We start from the raw sequence: 21968 nt of genomic DNA, 5'->3' as shown, positions 1-21968 counted from the left end.
TATCCTAACAAAATTAGGAATGAAATATTGTGTATACATCTTTATTCTGCGTAATACTAAGGGCAAATGGTATCACATATGAGATTTTGAGAAAATAAACACTTTTGGGAAATAAACACTTTCAATACCTTTATTTAGTTTGCCTATATTTTGAAGTCATAATACTGTTTACATCCTTGTCCTATAAATATTTAGCAGATAGTTGCCACAATGGCAATCATAGCATTTCTTGTTTCATTTCAAAACTTCACTGGTAAAAATATGTTTATGATAATAAAGGGAGTTTCCCATTACACTTAAAAAAGAAAAGGTTCCTGGATCACAGATTGAAAAATGGTAAATTTTCACATACAGGAACAAAAAGGGAGAGTTTTTACAAACATAATGATACAAAATAGGAACTATTTTAAAAAGAGTCTTCCATAAATTCATTTGTATATGGCTAGGCACCAGTACAGTGCACCAATAAAGTAATTTAAATAATATGGAATACATGACACTTTTAAAATGAAGCAATTTGAACCAGCATTAACATTTGTTTTAATTACGCTGTTCCTATACACGACAATATGTCTTCCTGTATAGTAAAAGATACTGTATTGCTCATGAAATATTCAGAACATGGAAATAAAGCAAGAAACAGAAAAATAAAGAAAGAAAATAAGACAAAAACTTAGCAGGTTTTGATAGTCAAATCATGACAAGTAACATGACAAATGCAGCTTTTTTAATTTTTCTTGATGGATTACAGAAATGTTAGAATATCCTGTCTTCATACTGCTTGTTTGGATAAAACCATTTCCATTATTTTTTTCTATGACAGCTTCATGAATGTTACGGTCTTATGAACTTAAGATTCTCCCTGAATTAATGCTAGAATTGAGATTTCTAAAACACCTTTATGTGGATGTTGCTGAAGCAGATAATCACAACTACAAAGTAACAGGTAATATGGGGTTCAATAAAGGAGAAAAGCTCTAATGGGGCTCATTAGGGGAACAACTACAAAGTAACAGGTAATATGGGGTTCAATAAAGGAGAAAAGCTCTACTGGGGCTCATTAGGGGGAACAACTATAAAGAAACAGGTAATATGGGGTTCAATAAAGGAGAAAAGCTCTACTTGGGGCTCATTAGGGGGAACAACTATAAAGTAACAGGTAATATGGGGTTCAATAAAGGAGAAAAGCTCTACTGGGGCTCATTAGGGAAACAGATTGAAAATCACTAGGTTATTATGTTGAAAACGGTTATCTTCTTATCTTAATAAGATCTAATTAGATAAATATAGACCCAAAATACAATGGGGAATTAAAAATTACTGAAGTAGAAAGATTCTGTGTTTTAAAAAAGGACAATTTTTTGTACATCATAATTTTAATATAAAATGGTAAAAAAAGTTGGTGCTTAGATATTCTTCTTACTATTTGAAGTTTATTTAAGCTGACAGGAAGTTTCTGGTAACCGCTTATCAAATGATAAATTTGATATATTTCCTCTATTTTGTCTTCTACCAGGAATTTCCTGATTTTTTTGTTCAATTCATCTCCATCTATAAATTACGGGAAAGCAGATCAGTTACAATCCCACTGTGCATTTATGACTTTAATTATACATGGAATTAATTTTTGAAGGATCAGGTAATAGACGCCACCGCATGCAGAACTGTGCACATGACATGCATGCATCATGCAGACAAAAACTTGAATTCTGGTATAATTTTTTCTTCAGGAAATTAATTGTTTAACAATAGCTTTGAGTGGCAAACTTATTTGTTCAAATAAAATATAAAAGTCAAACGATATTTTATTAATATTAATTTTTGTTTAGATACAGATCCAATATAACTATCATTTTAATAAAGATGTCAAGAATATGGGCAAAAAAATGCACAATTCCAGACTAAATTCTAATTGAATTACATTGCATCTGAAATGATGTTGTCGAGAGGTATTGTTCCTATCACATCTGTGACAGGGATGTTTTAAACTTCATCATCGTTCGGTCCTTGAATTTCTATGCACATCAGAAAGCTATCTATTTCAACTCTAAAAAAGCATATCATATTTTTCATATCATTTGTCCAGACAAAAATAAGTTCTGAAATTTCTGTTTGACAGCTGTTGTCATTCTACAATGTTATCTAATAGTAAATCTGATTGGTTCCCGTGAGGGACATATAAGGAAGAAACTCGACCCTGTTCTAAACAAACTGTACAGAGCTTAAATGACAAATTGCATGATAAAATACATTGACCAGGCCTTTGAAGATATTGATTTTCTGTCTTAATTGAATCAAACAGTTTTAGATTGCTCCCATGATTAGCTATATTTTTATGGCTTCCACATTATTTTTACAAAATTTTCTGCTTTGTTTGATTTTATTTATATGTAAATAATGAGCTTCAAACAAAAAATTATTGGAAAAAAAATCACTTATAATAATCTTAAATTGCTGTGTTTCAAAAAAAATTAAAGCAGCAAATTGTCTTGAAGGAGATTCTTGTATCTATGGTAACTATTCTACACTTCATTTCCTACAATGATAGGCTGAATCACCTTCCAATTCAGTTATCAGTAGACTGCATTTACAAACAGATTGAATATTGTAAAAATAAAATCGTGTGGTTTAATTTCAATCAAACTGATACCTACATTATAGATTATTCTCCTCCACCTTTTCTAATTGTGAGACCTTAATTTCCCTTTGAAATCAGCAACCTTGAAAGAACCATTAACAGATTATGTCTTATATAGATATACATATGTAACATTTAAATCCTTATTAATCTTAAGAACAATATAACACACAGATCAGAATTTCATCACATAATTTGAATACATACATATTTATGAAAATTCATCAAGCAACATCTACCGCAGATTATGATTCATAAAACAGGCAAAAGATCCTAAAGAAATAGACAACAAGAATGTGTCCACAGTACACGGATGCCCCACTCGCCCTATCATTTTCTATGTTTAGTGGACCGTGAAATTGGAATAAATTCTCTAATTTGGCATTAAAATTAGAATGATCTTATCAAAAGGTATAAGGGGAGGGTTGAGATCTCACAAACATGTTTAACCCTGCCGCATTTTTGGGCCTGTCCCAAGTCAGCAGCCTCTGGCCTTTGTTAGTCTTGTATTATTTTTATTTTAGTTTCTTGTGTACAATTTGGAAATTAGTATGGCGTTCATTATCACTGAACTAGTATATATTTGTTTAGGGGCCAGCTGAAGAACGCCTCCGGGTGCAGGAATTTCTCCCTACATTGAAGACCTGTTGGTGACTTTCTGCTGTTGTGTTTTTTTATTTGGTCAGGTTGTTGTTTCTTAGACACATTCCCCATTTCCATTCTCAATTTTATATATACTAAGTTTCAAGTTGATTGGACTTCAACTTCATCAAAAACTACCTTGACCAAAAACTTTAACCTGAAGTGGGACAGACGGACGAACAGACGGACGGACGGACCAACGAACAGACAAATGGATGCACAGACCATAAAACATGATGCCCCTCTACTATCATAGGTGGGGCATAAAAACCTGCATAGTTGAAACAACAAACAGGGACCCAATCGGTCAAAAAGAAATGAAAAAGAAAGTCGACATAACAATACACAGAAAACAAATGACTGAGCTACATGATGCTTGCCAAAAACCTTGATCTCAAGAGCTGAAGAATGTTGGGCATATCCTTCTCCATTAGTAGTACCCTTCCTGTTGCTCATTCAATGCAAATGGTCAGGGATGTCACAAATCCAGGAAAAAGCATTTATACAGCATAAACCTTTGTCAAACGACAAGGCGAGCTGACTTGTAAATTTATGCCAGTTGATAATGCATGAAAATTGTAGAAGCTGGCTTAGCTTGTACATGTATGAAAATAATGCCATTAAATTTTTTATGAGTCTAGAAATAAGCCATGTCTTCTTATTAAGGGTTTATCACTTTTACTTCAATGAGCCTGTATCTATACCTACAAAATGGCTATAGAATGCATCTATTTTTGGTATCTGAGACTTTGAACCTTGAAAGCAATTATTTCAGCAATAAACCCTCTTTTTTAAGATTAATCCATTACGCCAAGGGACAAAATAACAAAGTACTGTATGTTTAGTTATCAACGTCAGATAAATACCGTTACCTATTTATCTGCCGTTCTAGGTAATATAAATATATAGCTTCTGACTGGCTAATTCCCTACCGATCCATTATCCAAGGCATATAAGACTGGACAATTACAGTTAGCTATTATGGTCAACATACAACATAAATACATGCTAGACTGAAATAAATAAAATCCCAGGAGACATTTCCTGCATATTTACATTCTCCCTGAAAATAGTAATATTACTACTAACTCAGAGTCTCTGTATTAATTCAACTGTAAAATTAATTCTAAACAATGCATGCGTGTTCGTAAAACACACACTATGCATATATAGGAATAAATATTAATTGAAACCACATAATATTGTATGGAAATGAATCTCCAGGGAATGACTCACAAATAATTCAGACTGCCTATAAAAAATTAATTTAAGCTGTAAAAATTTCCAGATCATTGCCAGTTAGATCCAGGGTGTCAGATTTTTCAAAGGATATAATTTTAACTTGTAAACACAATGCTATATATGTCATCAAATATTGATAGCAATATTATCAAAACAAACTTTTCGGAAATTTCAAAATCAGCTTTTAAATGTAAAATGATTATCTTTTTCATTTATATTCTAAGTGGAAGTAATGCCAGTGAAGCTTCAGAACTGGTATACACCTTTACCTTGATTTTGCTAAGGGAAACTCCAAAAATGACCATGATGACAAAATATTGAATTTGCACAAAAGCACTATTTTTTCAATTTTAAGAGAGTTTCAATAAATTGTAACGAGGGGTTGTAGGAACAAAATTGGGTTAACCACAAATGTGTTCTTTAGTGTGCAGACAGAGACATATAATACATTATCGGACCATAGATGAATTATCACGTTGTGATTGGTTAAACGCCGTCACGTGGTGACCCCCTATGAGACCATATGGGGTTAGCAAGTTTCATATGGGGTTCGTGACGCGTTAATGGCGACGTCATCTATTAATGTTGTTGTGTTTCATTGTTTATTTTTCAACAAAACGCCGCAGAAAAATTCGTTATACGGTTAACTACTGACCCCCTACGGATCCATAGAGGGTGAATAAAATTCATAGGGGACTCGGCCTCCGGCCTCACCCCCTATGGATTTTACTGACCCTCTATGGATCCGTAGGGGGTCAGTAGCGAACCATATAACTTATAATATTCTGTCAAGTGGTACAGGAGAGTTTGTGGATTCAAAGATGGACGAAAGATACCAAAGTGACAGTCAAACTCGTAAATCTAAAACAAACTGACAACGCCATGGCTAAAAATGAAAGAGACAGACAGAAAAACAATAGTACACATGACACAACATAGAAAACTTAAGAATAAACAACACGAACCCCACCAAAAACCAGGGGTGATCTCAGGTGCTCCGGAAGGGTAAGCAGATCCTGCTCCACATGCGGCACCCTTCGTGTCAAAAGTGGGTCTGATGGACAAACTGACTAGACTCGCTCATGGACACTATATATGGCTGCTTTAGAAAGCAGTGAGTATAATAGGCCGTTTACTTTTAAACATCGAAATCTGGTTTCTACAATACATCTCATAGCTATTTAGAAATCTGCACTGGCTGACCTGAGAATCTACGCCCCTTGAACCATTAACATCAACACTTTTCCAATGTGGCATTTGATATTTTGTATTATGATGTCAAATTTTTTTGCTACTGAACAAATATCAGTCAATTCAGTCTTAATCCTTTGACACAAACATAACTAACAAAATATTTTCTTGATATTTTCCATTTAATTTATTCAACACTTCTATCCATGAGAATGATAAATATAAAATTGAGAATGGAAATGGGGAATGTATCAAAGAGACAACAACCCGACCACAGAAAAAACAACAGCTGAAGGTCACCAACAGGTCTTCAATGTAATGAGAAATTCCCGCACCCGGAGGTGTCCTTCAGCTGGCCCCTAAACAAATATATACTAGTTCAGTGATAATGAACGCCATACTAATTTCCAAATTGTACACAAGAAACTAAAATTAAAATAATACAAGACTAACAAAGACCAGAGGCTCCTGACTTGGGACAGGCACAAAAATGCGGTGGGGTTAAACATGTTTATGAGATCTAAACCCCCCCCCCCCTTTTACCTCTAGTCAATGTAGAAAAGTAAACGCATAACAATACATCCATTTAAAATTCAATTCAAGATAAGTCTGAGTCTGATGTCAGAAGATTAACCAAAGAAAATAAACAAAATGACAATTATACATAAATAACAACAGACTACTAGCAGTTAACTGACATGCCAGCTCCAGACTTCAATTAAACTGATTGAAAGATTATGATTTCATCATATGAATATCAGGCACAATCCTTTAGTTAGAGGTTTAGTATCATACCGTCATAACATATATGAGAAGAACATAACCCGTGTCATGCCAACAACTGTTTTTTGAATAAATGTGTTTAGTTACGATGCAAAGACCCTATAAGTGAATCAATATTAACGCTAAAATATGCAATCTTTAATGACCTGACAACAGTATCGTAACTATATCCCTTCTTAATAAGTCTATTTAAAGGTTTTGTTAGTTTCTGCGGTGAATACTGACATTTGTGTGCTTTATAAAGAATATTTCCATAAAAAATTGGATGTGAAATACCTCAACGTATAAGAAGTCAGCATGTTGAGCTATATTTACGAATGATGGAAATCTGGTTTCAACAATACACCTAATAGCTATTTAGAAATCTGAGCTGGCTGACCTGAGAATCTACGCCCCTTGAACCATTAACATCATCACTTTTCCAATGTGGCATTTTTTTTTGCTACAATATTTGCTACTGAACAAATATCAATCAATTCAGTCTTAATCCTTTGACACAAACATAACTAATAAAAAAAAAATCTTGATATTTTCCATTTAATTTATTCAACACTTCTATCCATGAGAATGATATAGAGCTCATATTGAATAGACATCAGCCTAGTGTTGATGACTGGTTGTTGTATTCTTGAAGTCTTTTGGTTATTTGTGTTGTTAGGTTGCCGTCTCATTGACGTTTACCCCATGTCTCCTTTCATTCTTTTCAATTAACTGCTGTTAGGGAGCTAATGCTGGCTTTTTACAGATTTTTTTCAAAATTTATTGATTTTACTATCAGTATTCAAACGAAAGGATATAAATTTTTATTTATTCCTGCTGCAGATATTAAAATAAAACAAGATTTTCCATACATGTTATCATATGTTATTATCCATACATAGAAATATCCAATCATTCTTTATCTTGGGGAAAAATCTCATTAGTAAACATTTATCATGGAAATTTAATGAACTACATGACCGCCACTCTTTCTTTTCTCTCTACTACTTATTAATTATTCACAACAATAACACGACTTCATTGTGAGATACTTCTATACACCCTGTATTCACTGAGGCCTGAAATGGGTTTATTCATTTTATTTTTTTCTGTCTTCCCCCACACTTCATTACAATGTTAGAAATCTGTCTGATGGAATTCTAACATTCGTGGCAATTTTTTTCTTTGATGGAGACAAGAAATTCCTTAACATCAGAAAACAGCAATAAAACCTTTTTCTTCTTCCATCAAATGACATTAATAAAATGCTGATATCTTAAATTTTAACTTTCATCCTCGTAAAAGTCCACAAAAAGTAACAAAAAAATATCAAAAGCCCATACTCCTATCAGAATTAACCACAATTTTAAATTGGACAGATAGCATCCTGGTTGCCATGACGACTTGGCATTATCATTCTACAAGCACTATGAATGTAACTAAGTGTGACAGCGGAGAAATAAATTAGATTGTATCCGGCCTCCATGTTTTCTATGCCACTTGGCTGATAACATAGAATGTTTAATAGTTGTGTTTCTGATTGTACAAATATAGCAACGATAGCTTTTTCTCTTCTCTTTCACTGATTTATATCAAAGCCAGGCATTTATGCCTTCAAATGGATACTTCGCTTAATTCACTTTTATGATAGTTCGTTTTTCTTACAACATTTTGTTCGTTTTTAATTTACAGAAATATAGCTCCTGGGAATACTAGTCTTTTCAGTTTCTGTATTTTTTATGATTAATTGCAAATATTCCTACACAAATGAATAACTGACAAGTTAGTTTCCTCACATGGGAATTTATTGCAAAAAAAATGTGTAACTAATAAATTTTTAAGGACAAGACCTTACTCAAATAAAGCTTTAGAAATTAAGAACAAAAACAAATGGTTATATGATATTAGAAGAATTAATTACATTATTATTGAAAACAAAGCAGTTACTGATGATCCTTTTATGTCAGTTATTTAAACAAGGCCTGTCCAAAAACATGAGCAATATCAAACACATGATATCTCAGACAACAGAGATAGTCTCAACTTCTCAAGAAAAAAAATAACTCACTTTTAAATTGGCAATTTCAAATCTTGTCTTACAATCTGTCCAGTTAATTTAAATTCCTACACAAAAACTTTAAAAAATAAAACCTTTTTCTGTTTAATGTAAGAGTTCTCAATGATTTATCCACCATAAACTGTAATGCAAACAGGTTAAAAAGGACTATACAGCATGGGCTTTGCTCATTATTGAAGGCTAAATCGAATGTTGAAAATTGGTATCTAAAAAAATAAATGAATCCACAGTATATGTAATAAACATAAAAACATTCTCAATAAATTTTACCCCAATAAACAAAAGTAATATGTATACATTGCATAAATAATGAGTGATATTTATATGTTTATATTATACATATGTGATAATTGTTCTTTGTATGTGTCGCTAGGGACAGCTGGATGCAGTCATGTGACACAAAGACAGAAGGTGACAATAGTCATGTCCACATTAAACACTTCTTGCTCAAGCAGTAGTGCGTCCATGAGTGATATGGCGTTTTAATGTTTGTGTCTGCTGGACTGTAGAAAGGGTACATTGGTTTACAAAACATCAGCACAGGTCATATTTATAGTCATGTGGTTGGATGGGCAATGAGATACAGACAGAGGCACAAGAAAAGAGGTTTAAGGATGTTTGCTTGTCATGTTTTGGAACTTTTGTTAGATTTTTGAAATCCTCTGGTTTTATCCATTTGATTGCCTTAAAAAAAAATTGCCCATGAACCCCCTTTTTTCTTTTTCTAAATCTTTTAGATGTATAATTATAAGCTATTTTTAAAAGTCTTATAAAATCCTATTTATTTCTTGATAGTTTTTGAGAACTTTAACTGATCAATAATAAAGCTATGAAAAATCAAGAGAGAACATTTTCCCACCAAAATTTCAAAGGCTAATATCTCAAAAACAAGCTCATTGGCCCCTATATTTTTTTTGCGTTTTTGATTCCTCAATTTATCCCCTATGAATATATACTTGTATTATGGGAAGCTATTTTTTGTTAAACTGAGCAGCAAACTTCCTTAATGCATTTGTTAAAACAGCATATAATTTTGGGTAAGTGGTACATGCATTTTTATCAGTCTGCACAAAAAATATATACGAATAGTGTATATATACATGTATATGGACAACATATGTCATATATATACATAAACATATGTTGTCTTAGAAGAAGAACAGAAATTATGACAATGTAATTATGTCTATCAGGGGCGGATTTAGGCGGGGGCGTGGCGGGCGTGCGCCCCCCCTAAAATTTGCAAAGCATGGGTTGACTTCAACATATTTAAGTATCAGAAGAGACCATTCAATCTTTTTTAACATTCAAAGTATATAAAACAGTCAGTTTAACAGAATAGAATCAACGTGATTACTGTCGAATCAACTGACCTACGCTTTATTAAAGTTCTGTATATAAATAATTTCAAAGGAAGGTGTCAAACTCGGAGCTGCGTTTGATGAAAAATATAATAGGTTTTTAGCAGTTAAAGTAAAAACAATTGTTACATTGTATTTGCGGTTTTTATAATAGATTTGTTTGATAATCGAAGTTCCAAAACATCCCTTACTCACTTTCACAATTTCGTCATGACACGGTAAAAAAAACAGTCGGCAGGTGGGATTCTTTTAAAATATCCGTAATGAAAGATAGAAATACTGTTTCGAGCGAAAGGTTAGTTTATTAATTTGTATCTCTGTGTCTATATTTATTTCTCACTTGCAACCTAAATATTTAGCCGAATTCTGTATCGTATTACTGTATGCTTGGTTTCCCCCAAAAAACAAAAAACTGCGTAAATGCATCTCATTCTGATTTTAGTTGTTTGTGGCGAATTCAGTAAAGTCTAGCACGACCTCCGAAAATCAAAAAAGTAAAAAACAGATATAGTATGAAAGGAAAATGTAAAAATTGCTGGTAAAAGTAGAACTTTTTGTTTAGAAATATATTGGCCAGGTGAGCAATTGTGATTTGTCTCGTGTCACTTTGCTTCCATCTGTCCGCTCGTCTATCTGTAGCTTGTTGTCAGGTATGGATTAAGGCGGTTTCAGCTTGAAACTTTAATTCCTGACCTCTCTAATTTTACTAGAACACCCAATAGTTCGAGATATCTACATTACACCCCTTTAGAAGAATATTTCAATAATTTTACCTAAAATAACCTCCAAAATTTTTTCGCCTCGCTCCGCTCGGCAGACATAAAAATTTGCGCCCCCCCTAACTGGAAATCCTGGATCCGCCCCTGTCTATAACCAGTTCTGTAGAGACCAGTGCATTGCACCATATCTTACTCTATTCATTTGTATTTATTGAGTTATCCAATCATTTTTGCAACACAAATTAAACCAAAAAAGGTGGTAATAGGATATAAATCTAAGTAAGTATTAAGTTCATGAGTTTCCTTAGTAATTATTCCATATGCGATCAGAATATATAAATATAAATGGTTATATGTATACAACTAATAATCTAGGTCATCAGATTAAATTCTTCAACATTTCCTACATGACTTTTCATTATCACGCTTATGTAAAATTTGGAGTTTAGTGCCGTCCATTATCACTGAACTAATATACATATTTTTTAAGGGGCCAGCTGAAGGACACCTCTGGGTGCCGGAGTTTCTCGCTACATTGAAGACCCATTGGTGGCCTTCTGCAGTTGTCTGCTTTTTGGTCGGGTTGTTGTTGCTTTGACACATTCCCCATTTCCTTACTCAATTTTGTTATTTTGTTGTACATATAAGATTTAATAACTTTCTCATGATAGATGAGAAACAAGATCAAGATACATTCAATCATCAGAACCAGTATTAACAAGAGGTACTGCAAGCAAAGCTAACAAAATTATACCCCCATACCCTCCCTACCCCACTCTATGCTTTACATGCTTTAGTAAGAGAAACCAGAAAAAAAATTTGATTTATGAAAAAATTGTAGTGGGTCTCATTGGGGTCTAAGCGTGAAAACGGGAAATGAGGTCTAGCTGGACCCGGGAAATGACAAAAACAAGAGGCTCTCAAGAGCCTGAATCGCTCAACTTAATTTTTTGGTTAAATCTCTCATTAATGATTATTTTCAGGCTTTTCAATTTATTTAAATGTTCTTTGAATCGTCCTATTTTCTTCAAAAAAAAAAAAAAAAATCATTTTCTCCTATGTTCTATTTTAGCCATAGGAGCTATGTTTCTTGACATACAAGGAAATGAAATATACAATTTATACTAGATACTCTAAAACTCATTTAGCCTAAGTTTGGCTGAAATTGATACAGCAGTTTCAAAGGAGAAGATTTTTTAAAGTAAGTCAACATGATGAACAAATTGTGAAAAAAGTCTTTAAAGGGCAATAACTCCTTAAGGGGTCAATTGACAATTTTGGTCAAATTGACTTATTTGTAGATCTTACTTTGCTTAACATTTTTGCTATTAACAGTTTATCTGTATCTATAATAATATTCAAGATAATAACCAAAAACTGCAAAATTTCTTTAAAATCATCAATTCAGGGGCATTATACCTGAAAAAGCAGTTACCCAATTCGGCTGAAAATTTCGGGACAGGTAGACCTTGACCTAATTAATACCTTAACTTCTTGTCTTATTTGCTCTAAATGCTGGAGTTTTTGAGATATAAACCAAAAACTGCATTTTACCCTGTGTTCTATTTTTAGCCATGACGGCCATGTTTTTTGACGAAATAAAAAATAAAGCACGAACTTTATTTTATACACCCTACTGATCATTCAGTTGAAGTTTGGTTGAATTTGGTTGAGTAGTTTTAGAGGAGAAGATTTTTTAAAGCTAGCAAATATGATGAACAAATTTTGAAAAATTGTCATTAAAGGGGTCAATTGACATTTTGGTCATATAACTTATTTGTAGATCTTACTTTCCTGATCATTTTTGCTGTTTACAGTTTATCTTTATCTATAATAATATTCAAGATAATGACCAAAAACTGCAAAATTTCCTTAAAATTACCAATTAAGTGGCAGCAACCCAACAATGGGTTGTTTGATTCATCTGAAAATTTCAGGGCTGATAGATATTACCCTAATGAACATTTTTAGCCCATGTGAATTTTGCTCTAAATGCTTTCGGTTTTGAGATATAAGCCAAAAACTGCATTTGACCCCTATGTTCTAATTTAAGTAACAGCGGCCATGTTTTTTGACGGATCAAAAATCGAAGCACACACTTTGTGCAGGATAATCTAAGGAACAATCATGCTAAGTTTCATCTAAATCCATTCAGTAGTTTCAGAGGAGAAGATTTTTTAAGTTAGCAAATATGATGAACAAATTGTGAAAAATTGTCATTAAAGGACAATAACCCCTTAAGGGGTCAATTGACAATTTTGGTCATATTAACTAATTTGTAGATCTCACTTTGCTGATCATTTTTGCTGTTTACAGTTTATCTTTATCTATAATAATATTCAAGATAATGACCAAAATTACCAATTAAGTGGCAGCAACCAAACAATGGTTTGTTAGATTCATCTACAAACATTTTTCCTTGGCTCATTATTGTGACCTTTACTTTAATTTGTCACAAACAGATGTTCATTCACAATTGCCAATATGTCAAACAAAGATGCAAGATCAAACTTTAGAATATTGTGCAGCATCAGAAATTATGTTGTTTTGAGTCTTTTGACATCTAACTTTATTAACAAAACAAAATGTCATTTATAAAGAGCATAATCATGACTTCAAGCATGGTCAGAGGAAATGGAAAAGGAAGTCAATATGACATGTGCTTTTGTGTTGATGCTCAATTTCATTAAAATTTAATTGTCTGTAAAAAAATAACGGGAACATGAAAATTTGACTGCAGCATTACCCTTTCCTCTAATGAAATCCTAATACATGGTACAAGTCGTCCCTTTGAAAAAAAATTGAACACTATTATGAGTTGGTTGGCTGTTATGGAATATTTTTGTCACAGATAACTATGGATACAGTGGTGGATCCAGGGGAGGAGGGAGCTCCAGGGGTTGGAACCGCCCTTTTTTTGGAACGATCAAGTTATGCATTGAAATGGGGAAATATGGTTGGAACCACCATCTCCGCCACCTTTATCCTGGGTTGGGAAAAATAAAATGGCTGGATCTGCTCTGGAATATGTTCTAATTAACGTTACCACAATCCATCCTCTTTTCCTTGCATATGACATCATTAAAGGAGAGAGACTTTTAATCCCTTTTTTACTTGCATTAGCAATACTGCAGCTGCTACATATGTGTCTAACAAAAACTAGTAACATACCCTTCCAGATCACCTGCAGTCACTGTCAGAGTTTAATGTTGTGTTTTGAGGTCTTTTCGTCTTTACATTGATTTTTTAAAATTTTTGCCATGGTCACATTGTCAGTTTTTCCAGCACTCACGAATTTAGAATGTCCCTTTGTTATTTTCTTTTTGTTTCTTTATTATATACTGTTACATTAAAAATATGATAGCAAAAACATTAGTGCTAACTAAAAAACTATTTTGCTATTTTTCTTTTCTTTTCAATATTTTTTCAAAATACAGAAACGATGTATGATTCGCGCCTTCTTAGGTTATCACATTAACATTAGAGAAAGGAATAACTTTGATTATTTTTTGTATTTCTGTCTTTGAGGTGCTGGTTTATTAGTTGCTGTTTTATTAATGTGTTTACCCCATCTTACTTTTAATTCATAGAAATTAACAGAAAGTATAGAAATGAATGCATGTACTTATACTATTTAACTCTTTAAACATAGTATATTCAAAAAGAAAACAACACTTTTTATGTTGTGTCAAGTTATTTTCTGGATTTACCTTCATCAGGAATACTCAAACCCCTAAAAAAATAGCAAAAATTTGTCTGCCCTATCTACTAAGTGAATATGAAATTCCTCCATCCTGTCTATTGTTGAAGACCTTGTGTTGACCTATAGATGCCATTTGATTATTTTTTGCTGTTGGTTTTTCTCCTTTATATATATATTCTACATCTCCTTTTATTCATCCTTGTTTTTTCTTTCTTTTATTAATATATAAGCAAAACTATTCAATTTATCACCATAGTAATAAATAATATGCCTTCAAATCATAAAGAAATTGAGCTTAGTGACATCTTTCACTGACAAGGCTTTGAGTCACAGATGGTAACCTCCATTAACATCTTATTCACAAATGTCTTGATTCAAAAAATTTATGACTATTTAGCAAGGGCAAATAACTTATTTATTCCCTATCAAGATTAGCTAAACATTTACATGCAAATGAAGACAAACTGAGAATTTCCACAGAAAAAATGTATAATTTCTGCGAATTATAAAACCTAGAAATAGTCCCTATAAACACAACATAAATACAAAAATAAGGAGCTATGTTAAGATAAAAAGTAGAATACTATCCACTTGAGATCAAATGATGTGGATTTAAGTCACCACAGGCCCCTGTACAGCCGTCATCAATAAACAAAACCAACATGCGGATTTAAGTCACCACAGGCCCCTTCACAGTCGTCCACAATAAACAAAACCAACATGCGGATTTAAGTCACCACAGGCCACTGTACAGCCGTTATCAATAAACAAAACCAACATGCGGATTTAAGTCACCACAGGCCACTGTACAGCCGTCATCAATAAACAAAACCAACATGCGGATTTAAGTCACCACAGGCCACTGTACAGCCGTCATCAATAAACAAAACCAACATGCGGATTTAAGTCACCACAGGCCACTGTACAGCCGTCATCAATAAACAAAACCAACATGCGGATTTAAGTCACCACAGGCCACTGTACAGCCGTCATCAATAAACAAAACCAACATGCGGATTTAAGTCACCACAGGCCACTGTACAGCCGTCATCAATAAACAAAACCAATTCCCTATAGCTATACAAGGCATTGACCGGCACATCCTTAAGTCTCTGGTGAATAGATTTCTCATTTACAACCATACCCCATCTCCTTTCATATCAAATTCATCAGTAAGCTCTAATAGTGAAATTCTGTCATATCCATAATATATACATGTAGTTTTAAAAGTACTGGTAATCAAAATGGCAACATGCATATTCTATATAGTGTTGCCCAATCCATGCTTATTCATGTAATTTGATAATCACAATTTTAGTTCTAAAAAGACCATCCCCTGAGTTTGTTGTGGCTAATACCCTTTTGGGAGCAAGGTTTGAACTTTTTCAAAATAAATATTCTGACATTGAAGTTGAAAATTCAACAAACAAGATCATATTTTCAATAGATTTTTTTTAATTTGAACAGTGTATTTTTTACAAATCCAAAGTTGTAGTATTAAAGGCCAGATGCTCTTAATACATGTAATAAAAGGATAACATTAATTTAAAATTATCAATGTTCCATGAATATGAGGTCAAGGTCAAATGAGAACTTTCATTCTATACAAAAAATATAGGTGCCTTAAATCATATAGTATCGGAGATACATTTTTATTCACAAAAAAACTTAAATATGAACAATGAACCAAAAATGAGTTCAAGGTCAGACACACCCTATAAGACGGTCACCTTACAATCACATTTCACAACATCTATTGTAGATTTATTACTTAATGTATCTGATAAACTGACATAATCATAAAAACGTTGACCAATGAACCGTAAAAATGAGGTCAAAATCATATGATTCCTTTCACCTTGTACCCATAATAAAAAAATATGCAATTTTTAAGATTGTTTGAACTCAATTGTCATAAAACATAAATATTATATTTTGAAACAATAAATAATAACAGTCAGTTGGTTTTTGTTTCAATCCAAAATCAAATCCCCTAAAAAATAAGTCAGTTCACAAATCCTCATTTTTTCTGTGACTTATTTTCTTTATATGTCATATTCCATAAAAGTATTATTTATATACAGTAACACCCTCTTTTCACAGAGACGTGAACATAAAACTTGGAAATAATTGCCTACGTCATTTAATTGTATCCTATACAAATAACAGCCTATAAATGACAAATAGCTGTTCTACAACTGTTACCCTATATAACTTCAATTAACAAACCACAAATTATATCTACGTAAAAGGGTATGCCTCTCATCATTATTCCGTCCATAAAAGGTTTAAGTGGCTTAACAAAAGCATAATTAAGAAATTTTAAATAACGTTATTCTGTTTAGATAACGGGGAGCTGTTGCTCTTTGATTCAGCATCATTTGACACATGAGTGACGATGAATGAATAGTGTCAAGTTACATCATGATACCAATCCAGATATGACTTACGCACAATGATTGATAAGGCGCTGTTATAGGCGAGAATGATAAATCATCAACAAAATATTAAATAAAGTCAAAAATGACATTCGTGGAGAAAAACAGATATAGAATATCAGCATAATTTTATCCTACCTGCGATTAATGATTTTCCATTCTGCATCAAACTTGTATAGATAAAGTTGTTTTATATCATCACTAAGAGCTAAGTATTTCCCAGAATCTGAGCAACAGGATGCTAGAATGTGATTTTTGGTTGAGGTGACACATTTGTCTGCATTGTTGTCTGAACTGTAAAAACAATAGAAAATCCAATGACATGATTAGAGCAGAGACACAGCAAAAATGACGAGCATATTGCATAGCAGAATAAGCTAGAGATTTCATCAATAAAATTGACTGAATCCAAACCCTGAAAACATCATTTCCGAGACATTGTACACATAAAGTCAATATTTTCTCCACTACATATATTGATGATTTTTCTCCTACAATTCTTCAGGGATTAAACTATTCAATAAATCTATTTGTGCAACATAATTAAGTTTATCAACAAATGATATGCACATTTGTATCAATAGGTCAAGGTTAAGTCTTAAGATTGAAAAAAATGAGGTTAAATGGGAAAAATATTGAATTTGGTGAGATTTTAGTATGACAATGACATCAATAATGCATCATGATGCCTACACACATCAATAGAAGGACATATTTTGTTTTTAGACAAAAAGAATATTGAGGACATCTGCACTTAATTTAACCTTTGTACTCAATGTTAAAGCAAGCACTGTAGCAATATAAAAAAATAAATCAATTATAATCCTTTACTTGAAAACTTACACAGAGATCAAAAATGCAAGTATTTGGGGCATGATCCCCCTTTTTCATTTTTTTTCAGTGTTGAAAATATATACTAACAGACATAAAGACCTTTGCATACACTAACAGTTCATTAAGTGGATATAATTATATACATGCATTAGGATGAAGTTGTAAGTGAAACAATTGGGTGTTCATAGTTTTTAGTGTTCTATGTCATGTTTTGTGTATGGTAGTTTGTCTTTTATAGTTTTTGGTTTTATTTTGCTATGGCATGTAACTTTTGAGTTTGTATATCCCTTTGTTATCTTTCGCCTCTCTTTGAGATTGTCTGAAGAATGAGGATTCAATCCATTGGTTATAGTATACAAGTCAATGCTGCAGTTCTTAGAAAGAAATTTGCCACTGGCTAAAATATCAGCAAACAAAAATCAAACAATCTTAGAATGAAGAAGCATCTCTGATATATTTGCAAGAATAAAACAAACAAACAAAAATATAATCATATTATTCATGCATGCATTTCTGTCCTGACATGATTTTTTTATCACTGGACTAGTTATGGATTGCAAATACTTTGGATTCATTTTTTCGTTGGTACCAATTTTTGTGGATTGTGGAAACCTTGCATGTTCATGGATATTTTTATTTTGTGGTTCTGCCAAAGTCTGGAAACAACTTTATAGAAATTTGTTTATTTGGTTAAACATTTAAATATGTGGTTCACCTTTATCCATGAAACCCACGAAGATTAGTATCCAACGAATAATAACGAATCCACAGTAACTAGTTGTGAGTAAAGTTTCCACCATGTGTATAGACATGTGCATAGACCGCATTGACACCTGAAGTGTAGCTGGCAGATCTATGATATCAAATGCATTTACAACCTTTTTTTTAAACCTTGAAATTTAGAACTTGACATATTTCTTGAAACCCATATGGTGACCCTTAGAAAACTTGGAGTTACCATAATTAATCATAATTTTAGTATACATTAGGTATGGGTACTTCCAATATAAGTGAAATATTCCTTTGCAATCATAATCATTTGCAAGATTCTTAATTTCAAAAGACAATATTTAAATTTCAGGGTTGATGTAATCATCTTAGAAGGAGGCAAATAAAAGAAAACAAACTTGTTTGACAGAATTAGATTTTGTGTATAGAGAATGGGCCCATCTCTTATGCTCATTTAGCCTTTCATTTATTTATAGAAATTTAAAATGCCATCTGCAATAAAAAAAAATGTTTATAAAAATTAATTGCAGTTAAAAATAACTATAAAATTATACAAAGCAATAAAATAAATGTTCGTAAAAATATCTTTTAGTATGGACAACAAAAAATTACACAATAAATTTCTATCACAATTGTTTAATTAAAGATGAAACCAGAGCAATTAAATACTTAAGATATAAATCAATATCAGAAATACAAAGCTACTAGTGTTTACCGGAAAACAAAACACCATACAAAACTTCAAACGCAGACAATACAAACAAAACTATAATCTGTAAATGTAACATCCAATTTAGTAACAAGGCCGTCCAGATTGGTCATTATAAACCTATTGTTTAAGTCATGTACCTGGATATAACAATATCACCATCATCTTTGCAGATGACATTTGAAATTGTGATATTTCGACAATAAACACCTAATTGTCACAAGAATTCAAGTTAATTATCATCTTCTGTTCCAATTAACCTTTCAGATGGCCAACAGTCAAATCTTTCCCATTTCCGTATGTATTCATTCTAATTGTTGGCTTATTCAATGTTGCCGCTGTAATTTCCACCACTCGTAAACATGCTGATAATTGTCGTTTCTACGTGACTGACAATATATGGAAATGTTGGCAAATAATAGCTGCATACATCATACAAGAGAATAAACAGTTAATTTCTAATGTCCAAAACAAGAAAAATCAATACTTGGTGATTATGAACGACAGATCTTCAAATTTCAAATTTCAGGTCTTGACGTTATTCGACTGAAATTTGTAATAGAAGATGATAAGTGGTCCAATCATATCGCTAGCCCTGAAGTTGCAGAGTTATTAAAACTGTGATCGGTGAATGGAAAGATAAGAATTTTTACCTGACAGTCTCCAACAGTTCTGATAGTTTCAGCGCAAAAATCACAAAGCATGCTGGGAGATAAAGTGGTTTATGACTGAAAATTCCACAGAAAAATAAAATCACCCTGATACCGCGACATTATGATTCCGTCTTTGATTGATGACAAGAAATAATCTTCCAAAAACATAGGATTTGTTTACTTTCTGTTAATATTCCATATTCTAAATCACAGCATTGGTCAGTTGCTATGGTGATGGGTCTTAGCATACAGTTTGATAGAAATTTTGCTTTCAGTAAAACTGAGTTGAGACTTTTCAATTCACTTTCAACCTTTACTATAAATAATGACTCAATAAAAGTAGAATATGTTAGAGGAATAGAATAAAAATAAAAAGGGCCGTCTTTCTATGATCCCTGACCTATCCTTTTCCTTAAGACAAAATCTTATCCCTTACCTTTAATAAAACCACTCTTACTTCATTTGAAAATGAAATTTCAAAAAAATAACAGTAGGCTAGTACTAATAGTATTTTTGAGACATAATTAGTATGTGTGTATTTCTCTACTGAAATTGCTTCCTCTTGTTATTTTGACTAAGATGCAAAACATAGTAAAATTTCCATAGTTTCTTCACTGAAATTGCTTTGTGCTTTTATTTTGTATTCAATTGCAAAGATATCATAAAAAATTCTTTACTGAAATAACCCAGTGTTTTCTCTCTTTATTAAGTCGTCAGATACGCAACCTGATAAAATTTGCATAGTTTCTTTACTGAAATAGTTGTCCTTTATTTTGTTTTTACATGCAAAACTTAGTATTACTGGTAGGGTATTTTTAATTTTTCTTTGACACTGGGTAACTTCTTTTGTTCAAAAATCTAAAGTGCACTTGAATAAAGTTAACTGACATGTAAATTAAGCAACAACTTTTTATGACAACTTCCTCTTATTTATTTTCCATTTCAGATCCAAATCACAATCATGTTTGACAAATAATGCAATATGTTGCCCAGTACAAACATAAAAGTGACCGGTTTTAATTTTGTGTTTATACCTATAAAGGTATGTAACATCTGCCATATTGTTTGCTCTAGCTGAACATAAAAGGAATATTTTCTTATTCTTACTCATGTTGGATGATGTAAATACATTCTACACTGTAAAGAAAATAGGGTTCAACTGTAGAGAATTCCTGTGCAATATGTGACTTTACGTAAAGTTGTAAGAATTAAACGGAAAATGATGAAAACAAACTTAGGTGTTAAACAACAATCTGGCTTTTATTCATTTACCATAAAGTTAGCGTCACTGGTAAATCTTAGATAGTCTCAGGACAATGAGGATCATTTTGGGCCAAAATATAGCTGTGAATTTCAACTTTATCATCAAATATCTAATAGGTCTAATGTAGTTTGGATCAAGTACATGGTTCACCTTTGCCCAAAATGACTGTTGTCTGCTCTATGGCAAGTTGTTATCTTTTTGACACATTCTCCATTTCCATTCTCAATTTTATTTAATTTCAACTTTATCATCAAATTTCTAATAGGTCCTTATGTAGTTTAGTTCAAGTACATGGTTCACCTTTGCCCAAAATAACTGTTGTCTGCTCTATGGCAAGTTGTTGTCTTTTTGACACATTCCCCATTTCCATTCACAATTTTATTTAATTTCTACTTTATCATTAAATATCAAAAAGGCCATTGTTTGGTGCTGAAATGATCTCTTGCCTTACTGCTAGGTTAAACAAACCTATTCATAAGAGTACTTTATTGGCTCTGAAATCTGCACATTTTGGATATATTGTCAAATCAGGGGATGCTGTGTCTTTTCTATGGCTAAATCTTAAGGGAAACATTTAACCCAACCCAAATTCCTTTTATTGTCTTGATGGGAGTTGAATGAAGGGGGTTAATGGTTCATCATTCCATGTAGTCTTGACTTTTTTCATATACCTATTTTCTGTATTCTTTTTCTCTTTTCAGTTGTATATATACATACACTAAGATAGTTATGACTTTAAGGTAAATACAATTTATTGTTCATTATAATGACTGGGGTACATTGACAATAGATTCATTATATTATTTTAGTCCCATTAGTCCTAGTTATGAGAAATAACAAACAGAACAAAAGCACACATTGTGTATCTTTTGAATCATGACAGCTGGTGTAATCTTTATTGTTATATGTATATATATATATATATACTAATGAAATAATAAAAAAAAAAATGAAAATACATATAAAACGTGTTTTTTGTCATGGATCTTATACAAAGCAATAACTA

General features: G+C 32.3%; 1 protein-coding gene across 1 annotated transcript in view; it reads right to left on the bottom strand.

The window, feature by feature from the left end:
* Nucleotides 1-21968, bottom strand: part of LOC134685622 (tRNA (guanine-N(7)-)-methyltransferase non-catalytic subunit wdr4-like) — a 69863-nt gene that overhangs the window by 35955 nt on the left and 11940 nt on the right. The window contains exon 3 of the mRNA XM_063545544.1: nucleotides 16912-17067. Within this exon, the coding sequence (XP_063401614.1) occupies nucleotides 16912-17067 (156 nt within the window). The remainder of the gene's footprint in view (nucleotides 1-16911; nucleotides 17068-21968) is intronic.

This window comes from Mytilus trossulus, chromosome 9 (assembly GCF_036588685.1).
Source record: "Mytilus trossulus isolate FHL-02 chromosome 9, PNRI_Mtr1.1.1.hap1, whole genome shotgun sequence".
Classification (NCBI taxonomy): domain Eukaryota; kingdom Metazoa; phylum Mollusca; class Bivalvia; order Mytilida; family Mytilidae; genus Mytilus; species Mytilus trossulus.
The sequence above is the reverse complement of the archived record's forward strand: the minus strand, read 5'-3'. Positions and strand labels throughout refer to the sequence as shown.